The sequence below is a fragment of the Amblyomma maculatum genome, chromosome 7 (genome assembly GCF_055883805.1).
Source record: "Amblyomma maculatum isolate TAMU_Amacu chromosome 7, ASM5588380v1, whole genome shotgun sequence".
NCBI classification, from domain to species: domain Eukaryota; kingdom Metazoa; phylum Arthropoda; class Arachnida; order Ixodida; family Ixodidae; genus Amblyomma; species Amblyomma maculatum.
In genome coordinates, this window is record NC_139350.1 from 142,066,713 (window position 1) to 142,084,240 (window position 17,528).

At 45.1% G+C, this 17,528-nt stretch overlaps 1 protein-coding gene across 1 annotated transcript in view; it reads right to left on the bottom strand.

Annotated features, from left to right (window-relative positions):
* Positions 1–17,528, bottom strand: part of LOC146184890 (band 7 protein AGAP004871-like) — a 343,551-nt gene that overhangs the window by 32,674 nt on the left and 293,349 nt on the right. The window contains exon 4 of the mRNA XM_084609524.1: positions 1,044–1,126. Coding sequence (XP_084465650.1) covers positions 1,044–1,126 — 83 coding nt within the window. The remainder of the gene's footprint in view (positions 1–1,043; positions 1,127–17,528) is intronic.

The window sequence follows — 17,528 nt, forward strand, 5'->3', positions numbered from 1 at the left end:
CACATTCCTAACACGTACATTTCCTTTTATTATTCGCGCTATTGATATATATATATATATATATATATATATATATATATATATATATATATATATATATATATATATAATCTGATTTGTGTTGTAATATGTTTGGGCATTAGGCAGTATTCCTTCTGTGCTTGTTTTTCAATTCGGGCGACATCGAAGGCTTTGTTGACCGCGGCGATTATACACCTGCTGACCAGAAGAATGTGCTGGCAGACATTGGCATGATTTTGCTGTTTCAGCCATTTACTGGTAAATTGTGTTTAATGCTTTCAAATATTTTCACCAACCAAAATTAATTAAGAGCCTAAGGTTTCGTGTCCAAGTTGTTTTGTTTCTTCAGAGGCGGCTGCATAGGTCAACAGGAAATGTTCTTCTTTTCCCCACTGATGTTATCTGCAGCGTTTCCAGGTTATCGTACCGGCCTTTTTATCTGGCGAGGGGGATTCGAAAAGCCTCCTCTCTGGACTGTAGAAATCTGGTTTTCAACAACCTAGTTAATAGGCGTTTCGGCATCCTCCCCGCCCGATGCAACGGTCTATAGTGTGCTACAATTTATAGTTTCAGGAAGGCTCCCCTCTGCATATATGTGAATGGCTTTTGTCACTTTGCAACAACGGCGAACCAAGACCACTGGCTGCTGCCGCCCTGAAGAGACCTCCAAGCAACTGCTTGACAAAAAAAAGAACAAAATAGAAAACAAAAAGGTTTCAAAGCCTGCTTGCCCGCCATTCGATTATATGACTTCGGGTGATTTGCAGCGAGTATATTTAACCGCCGGGCCACTGAACGCAAAGCGTGGGTGTATGAAGTGAGAATCGCGAGTGTTTCCACGGGGAGATTATCATTCCCCGTGTCTCGAACGTGTCATAAGACACAATTGACACGTTCATACGAACGTGTCAGTTTTGTGTCATATGACACAAAAGATTGCCAATGCAGCCCACGTAGTCAGGTGAGCCTGAGACACACGGTTTAAGCGATGGACAGTAAAGAGCAAAGGGACATTTCATTACCTCTTGCGGGGGAACATCAAAGGACACTGTTCGTAGGTCCACCTTGCAGTAGGTGTCTATGCACGGGATGATGAAGAAGAGGCCTGCAGGAAAGCAAAAAGAATAGCAGACATAAGCAAGGCAAATTATGAACATGCAGGACGCAATAACCCGAAATAATATTTCACAGCGCGACTGCCCGCAGGACGTCCGTTTATGAGGATGCATAATGCATCCCTCATTTGTCCTCTCCGTCTTTCTTTATCTCCTCCTCCTTCTGCTTTTCGTAGTAAACCGCAACAGTTTTTCTCAGCACACATGTACAAACAACTACTTTGCTGCGTCCAGAAACATATTTGGCAAAGTATTTCTAATAGCAAGGTATACGGACCTCAGCTTGCAAAGCCATGGTATCAAAGGAAAACACCGTTGAGAGATACATTTACACGGGAAGAATCTATTCAACAAAGAACACGGGCACATCAAAACAGCTATGCCCTAGCACAACGGCTACTCTTCGTCTTCCTCGTTGCCCGACTCCGAGCGCTGTTCTTCATCGTATTGGTTGTTCATGATGAAGCTTTGACATTATAATCCCTCAAATACTTGGCAATAAATTTCCTTCCCGCAATCAAATATTTCAGGCCATCCTAATCACTCCGCTTTGTTGAACGTAAATTCACAAGCATGTCACTGGTAGCTGGCAACTGACATGGCCGCGCACTGATTGCCTGACATAGCATTAGGCATGAGCTGCCTTCTATACTGGAGAGTGATATCAGAATCGGCCTGCCAGCACCGTGCGTTTTTAGCCAGAAACCTTACTCAGTAGGCAACGCAAGAACGTTCATACGTTTTTTCTTAAAGCGGCGCTTTATACGCGGGGTGATTGCCTAAGCTATCACGTTGTACCCTTGAAGGCGCAGCTAATGTGTCTCCGATAATTCTGTTTAACCAATAAGTGGAATAAACGACTCAGCTGCCGCGCCACGGCGATTGGGTTTGCAAACTGGAGACGGGCGTAATGATCAGTCAAAGAAAATAGCTGACGCGGTGACTACCCACATTAGGTAAGCATAAATGAAAGCCCGTTTTCGGAGAGGCCTAGCAGCCGCAAGTGTCATTTTGTTGCATAGCGCCCTGATGTCATAGCTCTCGCTAAAAACTCAGAACTGAGCCCGAAAATCCGGCTTGTACTCAATACGGGGGCTGTTACGAGCCAGTGCCCCTAAAGTTATTAGCTCTGCGGAAAGACGCGCAGCCCTAATTGCCAGGCTCCGGCGAGACTTGGACGAGCGAATCAAGCGGCGAGAGAATCATGGCAACTGCAGAACGAGGCCGGCACGTATATAACAAAGGCTCTCTATACTGCCCTTCGCCGTTAGCGAGCTTCTGTAATTCAAACTTTCTTGCAGGATCATGTGTTAATATGCGTCAGGATCGTTATTTTTCAGAAACGGTTGGTGAACCCAGCAACTGGTGCGTATTTTATTTGCAGTTGAGGGAGTGTACTAGTTCTTATTTATGATATCCATGCAAAATGCCACGCGTGAAGTTGCGAGGTTCTTGAAGTGCAAATGGGAGGCTAGAACAGATTATTCAGTAATTCACAGGCACAAACATGACGAGCAAGAAGCATTGAAAAATACTGGCGAATGCTGCACATCTGGTAGTCTCTTGTCTGCACCTCGTTGAGTTCGCGACCGTCTCCCATTATTTGCGTCATAATTCGTAGACTGAATGTAACGCACACGGACACACAAAGTACGACCGTCTACGTGCGATTAAAAAACAGGTGTCGAGGGGTGTGAGTGAGTGAAAGGGAATCTTCGACGAACTCGTCGAGCCCGTTCGCGTGTGTAACGATAGCTTTAAGTTTGAGTGTATAGGTGGCGCTAACATGCAAAACGTTAACTGCATTGCATTTGAGAAGTGGATCCTTATAGTTCATATCAGGTCTATCATTGCTGCTACTTTTCTTTTGTACGCTTGCATTGTTAACGCCATCTTGCCTAAAACCGAAAAGAAACCATAAATTGACGTTATTTCAAATTTGATTTGTCGATTTTTTTCTTTTTTTTTTATCTTGTGTTCATGCCAACACAGATCATTTTCCTTGAAGGAAATGTACACGTTAAACGGCAGGTGCGCCTCTGCGGCTTTATTTAAAGCTGAAGATACTATAAAATTTATTCCGCAAACAGCGGAAGGCCCCGAAAAATACTTGCAATATGTGTGCGTACTTGTGTGCATTCTATTTTCAACTTGCTGAAAAGTGTTCTGAACAATACGCTACACTGCGCTGTGCATGCGAAAATTATGACATGACATGACGGATGAAGAAGTTTAAACCATGCCTGCCTGCTAACATGGAGTGGTAAAGTGGAGGCTTATGTATGTATAACTTTATTAGGGAGCCGGCAAACGACGGGTTAAAGCGTCGTGACGCTAGCCAAGTGTCTACCAGGGGTTAAGCCCTACTCTGCACTACCTCATTTGGCTCGTTTGAGGTGGGTTGTGAGCCGTACTCCTGAGACTAATATTCAAACTTTGCTCTAAAATACTCCCTCGAAACCGTCACCTAATTTATATTCTCACATTATCTCATACTTTGAGCCTGTTATACTGGGTACTAGGGTTTGCAATCAGATTTATGACTGAAGGTTAATCACGTAAGGAAATCTTAAGTCAATAAGCTAATATCCCGTGTGTGGCGAAAATATATAGTGCAAACAAATATATATAAACAGTCATATAGGTTATTAAAGTCCAGTGATTCCTGTTAGCAAAACGCGCCTGATTACGCATTTATTCGTTTCAGATGTTAGCTCAGAATAATTTATGGTTTTACACAGCTTTCAAATTGCAGCTCGAACACCATTCGCCACATAAATACGCAGCGCATGCATTACAGCGATCACATCAAGCAAAATGTTAAAGTTTAATTTTATCACTAACACCGCGCTTCTAATACATGCAAAAGCATTTTCTTGCTTGATCGTTTTATTGCTTAGACGCTTTACATAATTAGACACCATTTTATGCCAAGTCAGTTTAAACATCGAAGCTGGACGTTACAAGCTCCGACGTCATGTTGGTCTAAATGTAACTCAGGTGCTTCATTCTTCGCCATCGCCATTTGCATTGACACCGAATATGTTTCTTAACTGCATGGCAGCAGGGCGTTAGTGGGAGCATGCTAGCCAAGAATAAGAGGAAATGAATCAAGAGACGTTTTCCGCAGCGAACTCTATAAACTGTAGATCTCAATGTCAGGTTAGGTCTACATTTCTGTTCCATCGATTATATTTTCATATTTCATACCTTGCTCCAGTACAAAAGTTGTCGCCATATGTCACCTTTCGTAGAGAGGTAGTTCCAGAGTCAGGTACTCCAAGTTATGTGCATTCAGGCGTAGTTATTATGTTATCTTATGCAGAGCAAACAGTCGCCACTCCAGGCTATGCGTTTTCTCTGTGCTGTGTTTGGTAAAGCAGAGCGACAAAAATGTCTACTTCTGTTTCTTCGTGCGACAAAACACACACACACACAAACACACACACACACACACACACACACACACACACACACACACACACACACACAAAAGATGCTCCTTTATTTAAACTGTATTTAGACTGCTTTCCCTAAAGCTGTAAGCTGTATCATGTGAGCGCGGAGGAGAATGAGCCAACTGAAACACCAGAAGAGCACTACAAAAGACGTAAAATCCAGTCTCAGCCTGTCAATTCACGCGATGTCCATACAATGATATTGATAGATTAGGCGACTTTTCATACGGATACAACTTAATTCCCGCGCATCCTTGAGTCAGTTACAAACTGAGCACGCTAAACTTAGAGCTGGCATTGCACTTACGCTTAAAGGACCGAGCGGCGCCCATTATGGACCGCCCCTCTGGCGCACAGCGGCTTCGAATTCTCAAGGCGAGCATTTACTAATTCCCGGCGCCATTTCCTCATCTGCTCGGCCTCACGTTTCAGGATCTTAAACAGACAGTTTTGCTCGGTGCCAAGCAGTCGTCTCTTGTGCTTGCCTTCGAGGCGGCCCTGCCGAAAATCTTGTGCGCACTGCTTCGGGTAACTCATCCAACCGAACTTGCCTGTCCCGGTAGCTATCGTTAACCATACTCCGCGCACATCGTGATCCGGTGAAAATCGGACGCCACGTGTAGAACTACTTGCCTACTTTCCCAATTGCAGGCAGCGCTTAAAAAAAAAAATCTACTCAAAACAGTTGTTACACATTGCGCACTGACGAACATTATGGGGAAATTTGCGGATGAAATACTACGAGTAACCACAGTTGACTGTAATTTCTACAGCGCGCTGACAACTTTGTACAAAAAAAAAACAACAACCCAGATCGTCAATAAATTATTTGTATCTCATTGACTTCAATCCAAGCGCTCTCAAGCTTGTTCTTTAAATTTCTCGTCGACCATATCTTGGCTATAAACGACAATCGCTACAATTTTGAGAGGTGAGGAGAGCGAGCATAAGTAAAGATGGAAGCAGAGACTCGTTAAATGAATTCGTTTGGAATCAGGCGCTACTAGGGCAAAATGAGAATCCTATCTGGAAAAAACCGGTGGCTTCGCCCTGTAAAGCAAAGCTTCGCGACAGCCATTACTGCAGAAGAATGCGGAGGCAATAAAAACACCGAATCCGTCGACTGTGGCCTTATTTACCGGAGCTGAGAGAAACTAAAGAAAAGGAAACAGCAGAGAGAAGCGACTCGCTGAAAAGAAAGGCCTGGACCGGAAGAATTGGCGCTGCAGGGCCTCGGCTGCTTGAAACGATAACAAGCTGCGGCGAAGAAGAGAGCGCAGAGGAGTTATGAGCGGATGAGAGAGCTGAAGTTTTACGACCGGGAGGCGTGGGCGGCAGCTGTGGTCAACGACGTCATCCATACAGGGCGGCGCAGAGCCAGTTTCAGGTTGATAGGCTTCGAACTCTGTCGCCGTGCTCGTTATAGGGGGCCCGGGCGCGCGGAAAATCTGGATTACGGAGCCGGGTACCGAGAGCGGGACAGCGGGGCGGAAGGACCATAAACTGCTCCGACGAGCCTTGGCACGTCGACGTCGGATGACCCGGAGGACTGAGTTGTGCGCGACCGGGCGGCACGGTTCGGGAAGCTGCCGGTGACTCACTCGGCTCGACAATACCTCGTGACTCACACGCATTGTGGGACTGCGTGGTTGTGCAGCGATACACGTAGCGGCTCTAGATGTTGGCACGCGCGGCGAGCGAGCTGTTATACCTCGGTTTGCTGCTTTGCACCCGTCGGATAAAGATCAGTGCAACACAAAAGCAAGCAGGTGCAGGAGTGATGTGCTATATGACGAGACTTGAGGGTGGTCATTTAAGGGCTCTCTGGTTAAAGCGAAGTCACGCAGTTTGTTTTTGCAAGAAGCCACAAAGGAAGAAATAGAGCATCGCTGACCGTTTGATACGTCAATCCCGAGCTGACGTTCTGCTCAGGCGCAAGTAGGCATCACAACAAAAAACAACTTCGCGACGCTCAGATTACCGCTAACAGTAGAGTGTGGCTGCGTTTCCTCTGAGTAATTAACGACCATATTTAAGTAAGTACTACTGTAATTTACTGTTGTAATGTGCTCTGCTGTGTGAGGCCGTCTCTGAAATAACGGTTCTTCAGTGGCAAAGAGAGCGCGATCCCTCGCGCCCTTTTTCTCGTAAGAGAAATTGCTTCTGATAACATCCCGCCCCCTCAGTTAATGGGAGTTTTGTAAAACCACTGATGTTCCTTCAGGACATTTCCTTCTAGCGCGTTAGAATTTCCTGATGCTGTTAGGTCGCTGCCATAGCGTTAAACTTCAAATCACGTTAGTCTATATGTCATTACGCTGGTATAGGAGAGCAGGTGTGTGCGTCGGCGGGCTGAAGAGACAACACGAACTGATGGCGATGCGGCGGTGCTGTTATGCCACCGCGTGGATTTCTCTATCGTGTACGGTACTCTATTGTGCCAAACACCTTTCAGTGCCTTACATAAGAGTGATAAAACGTTTGTCAAGTCTCTGTGAATTTACTACGTGTAACGGTCCTCTTCTGTTTTAAGCTCGCTTTTCGCGTTGCTGAGTGTTGCTTGGCCCGTATGTTTTCGTATTCGAAAACAAAAACACAGTGTAATGAATGGCGAAAACGCCCGTGCACTAAATATACCCTAAGTATATCTTTTATGCAATATAAGAACAGAAAATCTACATTCAAGCCTGTTTGTTAGCTTTAGACGTAAACGAAATATACCGTGCAAATAGCTCCCTCTCTCTGGTACCTGGTTCCTCATTCAAGAATTACCCCTGGTGTAGAGAAAACTATATTACTAACCTGTACTTCCAAGTCGGAAAAAACAACTATGAAATCGTTCAAAAAAAAATGCGACAAAGTTTTGTGTTTTTTTTTTTCATAACGCCAGGCTTCTCTGAAGAATCTGCAGTGCTTTTTATGTAGTTTGTCTGCACTATTTTTCTGTAGTCTGTAATTGAGTAGAACTGTTCTGTTGCAACTGATCCGCGAAAAAGACTGACGTTACCTCAGACATTTTTGTTGTCACAACAGATTCACTGTGAAAACCCGCACAGACATTATACTGTGACAACAGATAAGCTTCTGCATCCTTTCTTTCATTGGATTGCACTATATATATTTTTTTAACTTAAGGTATCCCACAACCTGCAATGTAATTCTTTAAATAAACGAATCTTCGCGGAATCTCTAAATTTAAGTCAGGAAAGCGTGCAGAGCAAGAAAAGTTGTTAAAACTTCAAATTGTGCTCGTCGATCCTTTCTTGTTGGAATAATTTTGTTAGCGGTAAAAACACGGTCACAAAGAACACGAAACACAAGGGACATCCGCTAGCAGGTGTCCCTTGTGTTTAGTGTTCTTTGTGTCCGTATTTTTACCGCTAACAAAACTATTGCAACAAGAAAAGTCGATTTCGCCTATTTTTCACTCACCATAAATTCTGATTTCTAAGAAAATAAATATGTGGATCTAGGAATCCTGAGTGTAAAATGTCGTCAATTCGTGTTTATTCTTTCTGTCTTTCTGGCTAAAAATACTGATGCCCCCTGGATGCTTGTAATATCGGGATAAATAAACTCCATCACGTATACGGCGTGTTTTTCTACTACGCAGCGATACATGTCTAATTCGAAGCAGTTTACGTACACTAGTATACTTCGCTGGCTCCATCACTCGCTATAGCATAAGCCGAGCTTGCTATATGGCACAGCTAAAGGAGAAAATACTGTGCTTTGTTCTTAGGCGCGGCTCACGTCTTCATTTCTCGCCTAGTAGCACACCGGTCCATCGCTCTGTTCCCTTGTCTGTACCTACATATCGCCGCGTTCTTCTGTTGTGTCAAAAATCTGTCATAATCTGGCTGGCAGAAAACCACAACGGCAACAAGTAGTCTGCGTGTGCTTAGCTCATTCTGCTAGAGATCGGCCGCAACAACGCATTCTCGATGCTTGCGCATATAGCCCGCGGTCAGCTACTGCATTTCACTGCAGACCGGCCCGATACCGATCGACCTCTTGGAAAGACGACAAGGCTCCACACACAGCGGAGCCCAGCCGACGCGATAACCTCCACATCTAACCATTCATAACTTCACATAGCCCCGGCGGAAAGCATAAACGCGTTGAATTCATGAACGCAACGATTGTACACGTGATTGGTAGTCGTGTGAATTACTTCGGCACTGAAAAATTCTCCGACAGGAGAAAGGTAAACACAAAAACAGAGGGTGTCCAGCCGCTAAAGATGCAACTAGAGCAAACCACATTGAAGTGAAAATCTAATCAAGCAGTTACAGAGCCATAGTTGCTTGTTAAGAAGCGGTCGAAAGCTTGATAACGAGTGACTCTAGGCAGAGGATAATAACTCTGCGTATCATCAGCAAAATTGGCCCTGATGCTGATATGGTTGATTCGTGACTCCTGCTTGCATTCATACAAAAAAAAAAAAAATGTGAAAGGAGATAACGTTATGCTAGAGTCGAGCCCATCCCTAGTCGAAGAGTGAAAAAAATAAAATAATATGAAATAAATAAAAGAGGCGCAGATGTGGCCGTAATTCTAATATAGCTATAGCGCACTTTGTGGCCGTCTATATTGCTTCTCTTCCCGACGTTATTCTGAGCCTATACTTTGTCTCGCATCGTCAGCGCGCTCACCACAAAGCTGCCGTTCGCGTATTCTTATCAGGCCCCGAATTCTCAAAGCTGCTCCTGTTCAACAGCGGCACAATGCAGACTGCAGTTTTCGCTATGGTGTATTGCGACGGCCGATCCAGTAAAGTGCGCTTCCATTTTTACGCGGGGCAACTTCAAAATTCGGCCCTAAATTGGCTTCCGCTTCAGCGTCAGTGAATTGGCGCACCAAGCACGGAAAAGAGCCGCTGCCGATTTGGTGGTTTCGACGCGCCACTCAAGAAGTCTGTTGCACTGCAGAAGTGGCCAGCCAGATTGGCCGCGAGTTACCAATGGTAGCCAACTAATGTGCTGTGAACGTGCGGTGCGCTAGGTGTTGTTAGTATCACCTAAAGATATTCCAATTTATATCACTGTATACCACTGTATCACTTTACATGGCTGGAAACTTACGGCTACGTAGCAATCCATCCCTTTCCCGTATCTCTGCTTGCCTGCCAAATGTGTGGTATAAGTTACTCTGCTTTCGCAAAGTGGTACGCTGTGTAGCGTCGGCAGCGAGCGTATAACTGTCATCCGCGTGGGTTTGCGGCTTTCAGGATTGATGTACATTTTGTTAACCACGCGGATGCCCCGTGGTAGCCATGCGAATAGAAACGGAGGGTCGTGGGCCACTTTCTCGACGCAAATGTCGCACCCTATCCGAAATCTATCTCTCATCTCACCCTTCCCAAATTTATTGCACAGCTGAAGTAAATATTCGTTTCCGTTTTGATATTAAGCTTGGGAACACTATTTCTGTCCACCGTTTACTCGACGCAGTGTTTCGTACTAACGTTCCTTTGCGCACACTCTATGTAACAAACACAGCATATGTTTCCAGCTCAAGAACTGACGTAACGGTAACTAGAGTAGAAATGTGACTTTTTGCGGGATATAAAAGATATTGTCCTACAGATGAACATTATCCATGTATCCGGTGTGTGGAGAAACCTTGTCTTTTGGGACTTGACGCACCCCTCGTTAAACTAAGACGCTAGCGCCAAAGTACACATATACGTCCCCTGTTTTTCAACAAGATTACTGAAACGTAAGGGTTGTCGTACTGCAGAATATTCTATAGACAGGTAAATGATCTAACTAAAAATAACAGACGTGCCCGAACATGCCCAGTGCGTCACCGGCACACTTTGAGCGCACATGCAACGGGCAAATTGGCTCCTCAGTTCGCCGCAGACAATTGCAGCGAGTTCCTCGGCGCCTTGGCATGCTGCTTCCGCAACCAGCTCCACAGAGCACATGAACACTTTAATGGCATCTCGGCTCGGAGCGCTACTTTTCAAATAGAGAGGGCTGATTTTTAGCGTACGATCGGTGCCACAAGATTTGCCTCGCTTCTAGAAAGACATCACGTAGCTAAAAGAGGACCGAACAAGAGTTAAGGGAGAGCCCCATTTTGCAAGCCGAGCCAACGTTTCGACAAGGAGACATGTCTTCGTCTTCGCCCACACGAAGACAAGTCCTCTTGTCGAAACGTTGGATGGCTTGCGAGTTCAAACTTCCCCTCAACCCTAGTTCGGTTCGATTTCATACTGTGTGGCCTTCTTCTTCCTCTCATTCTACCCTGGATCATGTAACTCAGTCATTTTCAGTGACCAGCCTCTTGATAGGCGCACCTTCTTCCGGGTTGCCAACGGCGGCGAGTTGTCCGTGGTTCTGTTGGCTGCTCAAAACGCGCGTAAATTACACACTTACCACCTTTGATCTCAACGTAAAAATCCCCTGCCGTCATTTATGCTAAGCTCCGCCGCGGTGGTGCAGTGATTACGGCGCTCGAATGCTGGGCGCAAGGATGCGGGGTCGAATCCAGGTCGCGACGGCTGCTTTTCGATGGAGACGAAATTGCTACGGCGTCTCTCATAGCCTGAGCTCCATTGGGATAATAAACTCAACAAATCAAGAAACCATCCATTTATGCTTCTTTTGCACAATCTGCCTGCAGGAATTGTGGCTCAAGACAAGGCACGAAAACGAAACTTAAAAAAAAAATGGCATAGAGCTGCTCATCCCTTCAACAACATGTTTTTCCACGCTCTACTGTCACCGATATGAGATAAAATTGAATAAGAGCGCAATGAAAAATAAAAAAAGAAATACGCTAATGCCGAATGGACAGGGCAAGCGACACCGAAAGAAACATCAGTTTATAGCTGCGAAATTAACACAATAAATAGGGCTCGAAAACAAAACGGCAGTGTTTTGTGGCATAGCCACAAATGCCTGGAAACGGCAGTAACGACACACTCAACCTGAATGTACTACATAGCGGAGGTGCTGACTTTGCTCGGCATAGCCATGAAGTTTACAAGAGAACTGGCACGCTGTTTGCAGCTAATAAATCAGATGCATTTTGTTATTGCCTCCTTCAATTTGATTTCTAGACTTATTTGATGATGATAATGATGAACTGATTTTTTCTTGCGCAAGGGCATCTATGGCCAAAGAGCGCCAAACACAAGGTGAAATGCCTTCTCCGGTTGATGTGATAGCTTTGGCGATTATGATGATGATGTGCTAAAAGCTATGGTGTATAGGGCCTAAAAGTTCGTTTGCAGTGTATGATCTCTAAAAACAGTGGTGTATAGAGCCTAAAACGTTCCGAGATGTATAGTGGTCTGAGTAAAATATTAAAAGAAGAAATGTAAATGTTAAAACGCTAGTTATCTAAGTAAGTGGGAAGGGTTGAAGCCCACGTTGATAAAAAATTTGACATAAAAAGCCTACCTTTGAAAAATATTTAAGAACTCTTTCGGGTGAGAACATTGGGTCATCGCCGAGAAATATGCACGGATGTTTCGGTATATGTTTTTTGTGTATTTCGGGAAAATGATGTCGCCTTTGTTTTTCAAGTGTTGGACATTCAATTAAAATATGTATTACTGTAAGATGACCACCACATCTCGAGCAGCGTGGTGCAGGAGAGTTCGTTAAAAGGTATGAGTGTGTAGTATGTGTGTGACCTATTCTCAGCCTGCACAAGGCTACTTCTTTGAATCCGTCTCTTTTGTCTGTAGTGTACCTGCCTATGATAGGTTTTATAGTGTGTAGTTTATTTTCAGTCGCTGTGTCCCATTCCTCTTGCCACTGTTGTCGAATTTTATTTTTAATGTGTGGCTTGAGGTCCTGGTATATTATTTTGTCGATGTCTGTAGTATTTCGACAGGCAGCTGACACAGCAAGCCTATCAGCCGCCTCGTTACCTGGTATGCTACGGTGGCCTGGCACCCAGCAAAGTGTAATTTTAAGTTGTAATTTATGGGCAGTGATAGGGTTGTTAAATAGAGTATTCAGGACTGGGTTCTTATTGTGCCATTTCCAAGAGGTTAGGGAGGTTAAAACACTAAGGGAGTCTGTGTAGATGACCGATGACTGTATTTTGTTTTCTATAATGTGTCTCACAGCTAACAGGATACCGTGGGATTCTGCAGTAAATATACTTGTATGTCTGTTCAGTGTTTTTGTTAGTGAAAATTGTGGTCAATGTGCGGCACATGAGACTTGAGTCGACTTTGAAGCATCAGTGTAATACTCATTACAAATGTATTTTGCCTGCAGAGACATGAAGTGCTGTTGTATGGCTATAGGAAGGGCATTTTTTCCGACTTGAAGGAATGTTAGGTGCATTTCCCACGGAGCGATGAAGTCTTTTATGGAAGTTGTATGGAGGCTGCCAACCGGGATGTCCAGATATTCAATATGAGTGGCTAGTCTTATTGGGTATGGTGGTGTTAGTGACGGTTTTCTTGTGAAAAGTTCTGTGTTAGCTGTGTCAAGCAGGAGCCGGCGCAAGGATGGTCCAGTTGAGACAATATTTTGGTAGCATATCTTACAGCAGTAAATTGTCTTCTTCGCTGTAATGACGATCGATTAGCCTCAACATAGAGGCTAGCAATTGGGCTAGTTCGAAAAGCACCCGTGGCAAGGCGAAGGCCAAGGTGGTGCACTGGATCGAGCATTTTTAGGGCAGAAGGTGTTGCTGACCCGTAAACCATTGAGCCATAGTCAATACGAGACAAAACTACGCTATTCAGAAGGCTCAAGAGGCAGTCACGATCTGTGCCCCAGGACTGGTGGGACAGAATTTTTAGCAGGTTCATTGCCTTCAGACATTTTAATCTCAGCTGTTTTATGTGTGATATGAAGGAAAGCTTTTCATCAAAAACTACACCGAGAAATTTATGTTCTTTTTGAACTGCAAGGCTCTGACCACTCAGTGTAATGTTGGGCTCAGGTCTAATGCCACGCTGCTTAGTGAAAAGCACGCAGACGGTCTTTGCAGAGTTAAACTTAAACCCATTGTCGTCAGCCCACCTATACAGCTTGTTGACGCCTAGTTGAATCTGGCGTTCACAGATGGCCAGGTTGCAAGATTTGAAACTTATCTGGACGTCATCGACATATAAAGAATAAGAGATGGTTCTTGGCAGCCCGCCTTTTAGCGAGTTCATTTTGACAATAAAAAGCGTGCAGCTGAAGACACCACCTTGAGGGACACCATTTTCCTGTATAAACAGTTTCGAGTATGTATTGCCAACACGAACTTTGAAGGTTCGTTCAGACAAGTAGCTTTTTAACGTGTTCAACATGTTCCCTGTGATACCGAGAGAGAAGAGGTCGCGGATGATACCATAGCGCCATGTGGTATCATATGCTTTTTCAAGATCGAAAAAGACAGATAGACAGTGTTGTTTGTGTACAAAAGCATTTCTTGCATAGGACTCAAATGCAATGAGCTGATCGTCTGTTGATCGCCCAGCCCTAAAACCAGCTTGGTTTGTGTCAAGAAGGCCATTATATTCTAGGAAGTGAACAAGACGACGGTTTACCATTTTTTCGAAAAGCTTGCATAAGCAACTGGTTAGGGTGATTGGCCGATAGCTCGCTGCAAGTGTGGGTTCTTTGCCAGGTTTTAATATCGGGACAATGATTGCTTCCTTCCATGCTTGAGGAAAGCGTCCTGTGGCCCATATTTTATTATACAGGCAGAGTAGGATTTCGAGGGTGTCCACATGGAGGTGCCTGAGCATTGCATATGTGATCCTGTCAGCACCAGCTGCTGTGCTCTTGCATGTGTCTAGTGCACTCTTCAGCTCCTGTAGTGTGAACGGGCTATTGTACCCTCCTGTGCATGGTCTCTTATCATGTATAGGTTTACTCTCTTCGGTCACCTTGTGCCGCAGAAAGGAATCTGTATAGTGTGCCGAGCTAAATATGTATTCAAAGTGTTTCCCTAGTGTGTCTGCCTGATGTTCTAGTGTGTCGCCACTGGTGCTGACAAGAGGTGTTGTGAGAGTGTTATATCCTTTGAGTGCTCTTATTCTGTTGTAGACTTTGTGTGCGTTAGTATAAGAGTTCACAGACGAAAGGAACGAGGCCCAGCTTTCTCGCTTGGAGATGCGTCGAACACGCCTGCCATTTGCCTTTGCTCGCTTAAAGGCAATTAAGTTTTCAGCTGTGGGGTGTCGTCGCAAGTTCGACCATGCCTTGTTCTGAGTTTCACGAGCAGTCTTACATTCTGCATTCCACCAGGGTCTTCGTTTGTTTCGTGGCTTACTTGACGTTTGTGGGATGCATTTTTCTGCGGCTTCTATAATGTGCAGTGTGATCAAGCGCTGAGTTTCATCTACATCTAGACCACTAATGGATGAACAAGGCAGTGATGAGTGTTCAATGAACATCTTCCAGTTGGCTGCATTTTCTTTGAATTTTCTGGGATTCGACACATTTTCATTTCCGTTCCCATTATATTTTATTAAGATCGGAAAATGGTCACTTCCGTATAGATTGTTAATGACAGTACACTCTGTAGCTGCCAGGAACATCGAGGAGCCAATGGCTAGATCTATGGATGTGTAAGAGTTATGTGCTATATTGTAGTAAGTTGGCTGTTTCGTGTTTAGTAAGCGTGATCCCGAGGACAATAAGAATTTTTCGATTAGAACACCTCGGGAGTCCGTTCTTGTACATCCCCATAATGGGTGGTAAGCATTAAAGTCTCCGACCAGCAACCAAGTTTCCGGAAGTTGATCAATCAATTTTTCAAAACTTTCGCTACTTAGCTTATAAGTTGGAGCAATATACAGGGAACATACCGTTGTTATTTTACCATAAACTAAGCTTCTGATTGCCACTGCCTCTAAGTCTGTGTTGAGTGAGATGTTTCGAGAGGGGATTGATTTTTGTGTTACAATGGCAACGCCACCAGAGGAGTGAGAGCTGCCTTGCCTGTCGTTCCTGAATACATTATATTGCTTAAGGAAATTTGAGTCTGCTGGTTTTAAATGGGTTTCTTGCAGACAAAGTATGTTTGGTTGATAGTCCGCAAGAGTTTCATATATATCATCTAAATTTTTAAAGAGTCCTCGGCAGTTCCAATAAATGAGGAGCGCCATAATTAAAAGTTATTTAGGGGACAAGTTTAAACTTAGGTTTGTAGGTCCTTGGGACCTGTTATTGGGACTTTTCCCCTTCTTTTTCGCTCCAGTGAGCTTTGCCGCCTAGGCAGCTGGGGTGAAGAAGTTGTGTCCATCGCATCTTCAGATGCGGTGGACGACTGTGCAGAAAGCACAGGATTGTCAGTTTTAGGCCTCGACTCATGGGTCGAGGCCTTTGGGCCGGCTGACCTGGGGGCCCGCGCAGCTAGCTTTGCGGGTGGTGGTGGAGTAGCGCTAGCAGATTCCACCTAGGGCGCAGGTGGCGCTGCCCTGGAAGAACTGTGTGCTTCCTGGGCAGGTGCCGACGACCGCTGTGATGCCGCGCCCTGCTGCGTCACAACGGAGTAGTGTGGCTTTTGAGGAAGAGAAAGCCGCTTTCGTGCGTCTCCGTAAGATATGTTTTCGGTGACTTTCAGTGTAATTATTTCTTTTTCTTTTTTCCAGTACGGGCGTGAGCGTGAATAAGCTGGGTGGTTACCTTCACAGTTTGAGCAGAGAAGCGGCTGTTCTTCGCAGTTGTCTGTAGGGTGTTCGTGCGAGGCACACTTTGCACATGCGAGTTGGCCACGGCAACTCTGAGAGCCATGGCCATATTTCTGACATTTGAAGCAACGGCGTGGGTTAGGAATGTATGGCCTCAGTTTTATCTTTGTGTAGCCTACTTCGACAGATTCTGGGTGAGTGCTTGCAGCAAAGGTGAGTACAATGTGCTTTGTTTCTATCTCTTTGTTATCTCGTCTGATCTTTATCCGGTAAACATCTGTGACATTTTGTTCCTTCAGGCCTTCAAGAAGTTCTTGTTCACTCACGTACCTAAGGTCATCATCAGAGATGACTCCTCGGGCAGTGTTTAGTGATCGGTGCGGGCTAATCTGTACCGGTATTTCTCCAAATGATTCGACTGCACTTAACTTCTTATAGTGATGATTGTATATCAATTCTAGTAGCAGGTCACCGTTTCCAAGTTTCTTTATCTTATAGCCCTGGCCAATGGCCTCAGTCAACGTTCGAGAAACCACAAATGGGGACACAAGTCGTGCAGTGATTTCCTCGTGGTCACTGTGGACCACGTGGAAACGAGGAAAGTTGTTTATGTTCTTTGAGAAGAACATGGTGGTCTCGGTGCGCCCCCTTTCAGAAGGAGGACGATCGGGGTTAAGGAGTTTAGATGCCATAGAAAAGTATATTGTTCGGCTGCAGTGCCAGCCACCCACCATGAAGCCCAACGAGGGGACGGGACAGAAATTGTCAATTCCTGCCCACGCCAGCTGTACACCGTAACTATAACCCAATATGGCGTAACCCAGGGTAGCTAGCCACACAAGGTTTACCCTCGCCGCCTGGAAGTAGGAAGAAATGAAGAAGGTAAAAGAGGACAGGACAGTTCTAAGAAAGAAAATAGGACAGTGAAAGATGGAGGGGAGAACAGAAAAAGGCGACTGCCGATTTCCCCCGGGTGGGTAAGCCCGGTGGTGCCGTCAACGTGAAGCTGGGGCCAAAGTGGTGTGTTGCCTCCGCCGAGGGGCCTTAAAGGTCCGAACACTCGGCATCGGCTCAACCACCAGGATCCCCTTTTCCCCGGACACGGCGATGCCACGCATGGCTAAGCGTGGGTGCTGGGGTCCGTGGTGTCGCACTGCACACCAAACATATGCTTTAGCAGATGCCCCCTGCGGGATTTGTAGACTTATTTATCCCGCTCCCAAAAACCGTTGTTCATCGCGCTATGACCGTATCGTAAAGACATTGTAAATGACCGTACAGAGCTCGTAAATGGAGCTCATTTCCATTGTGAGGATATCAGTTGTG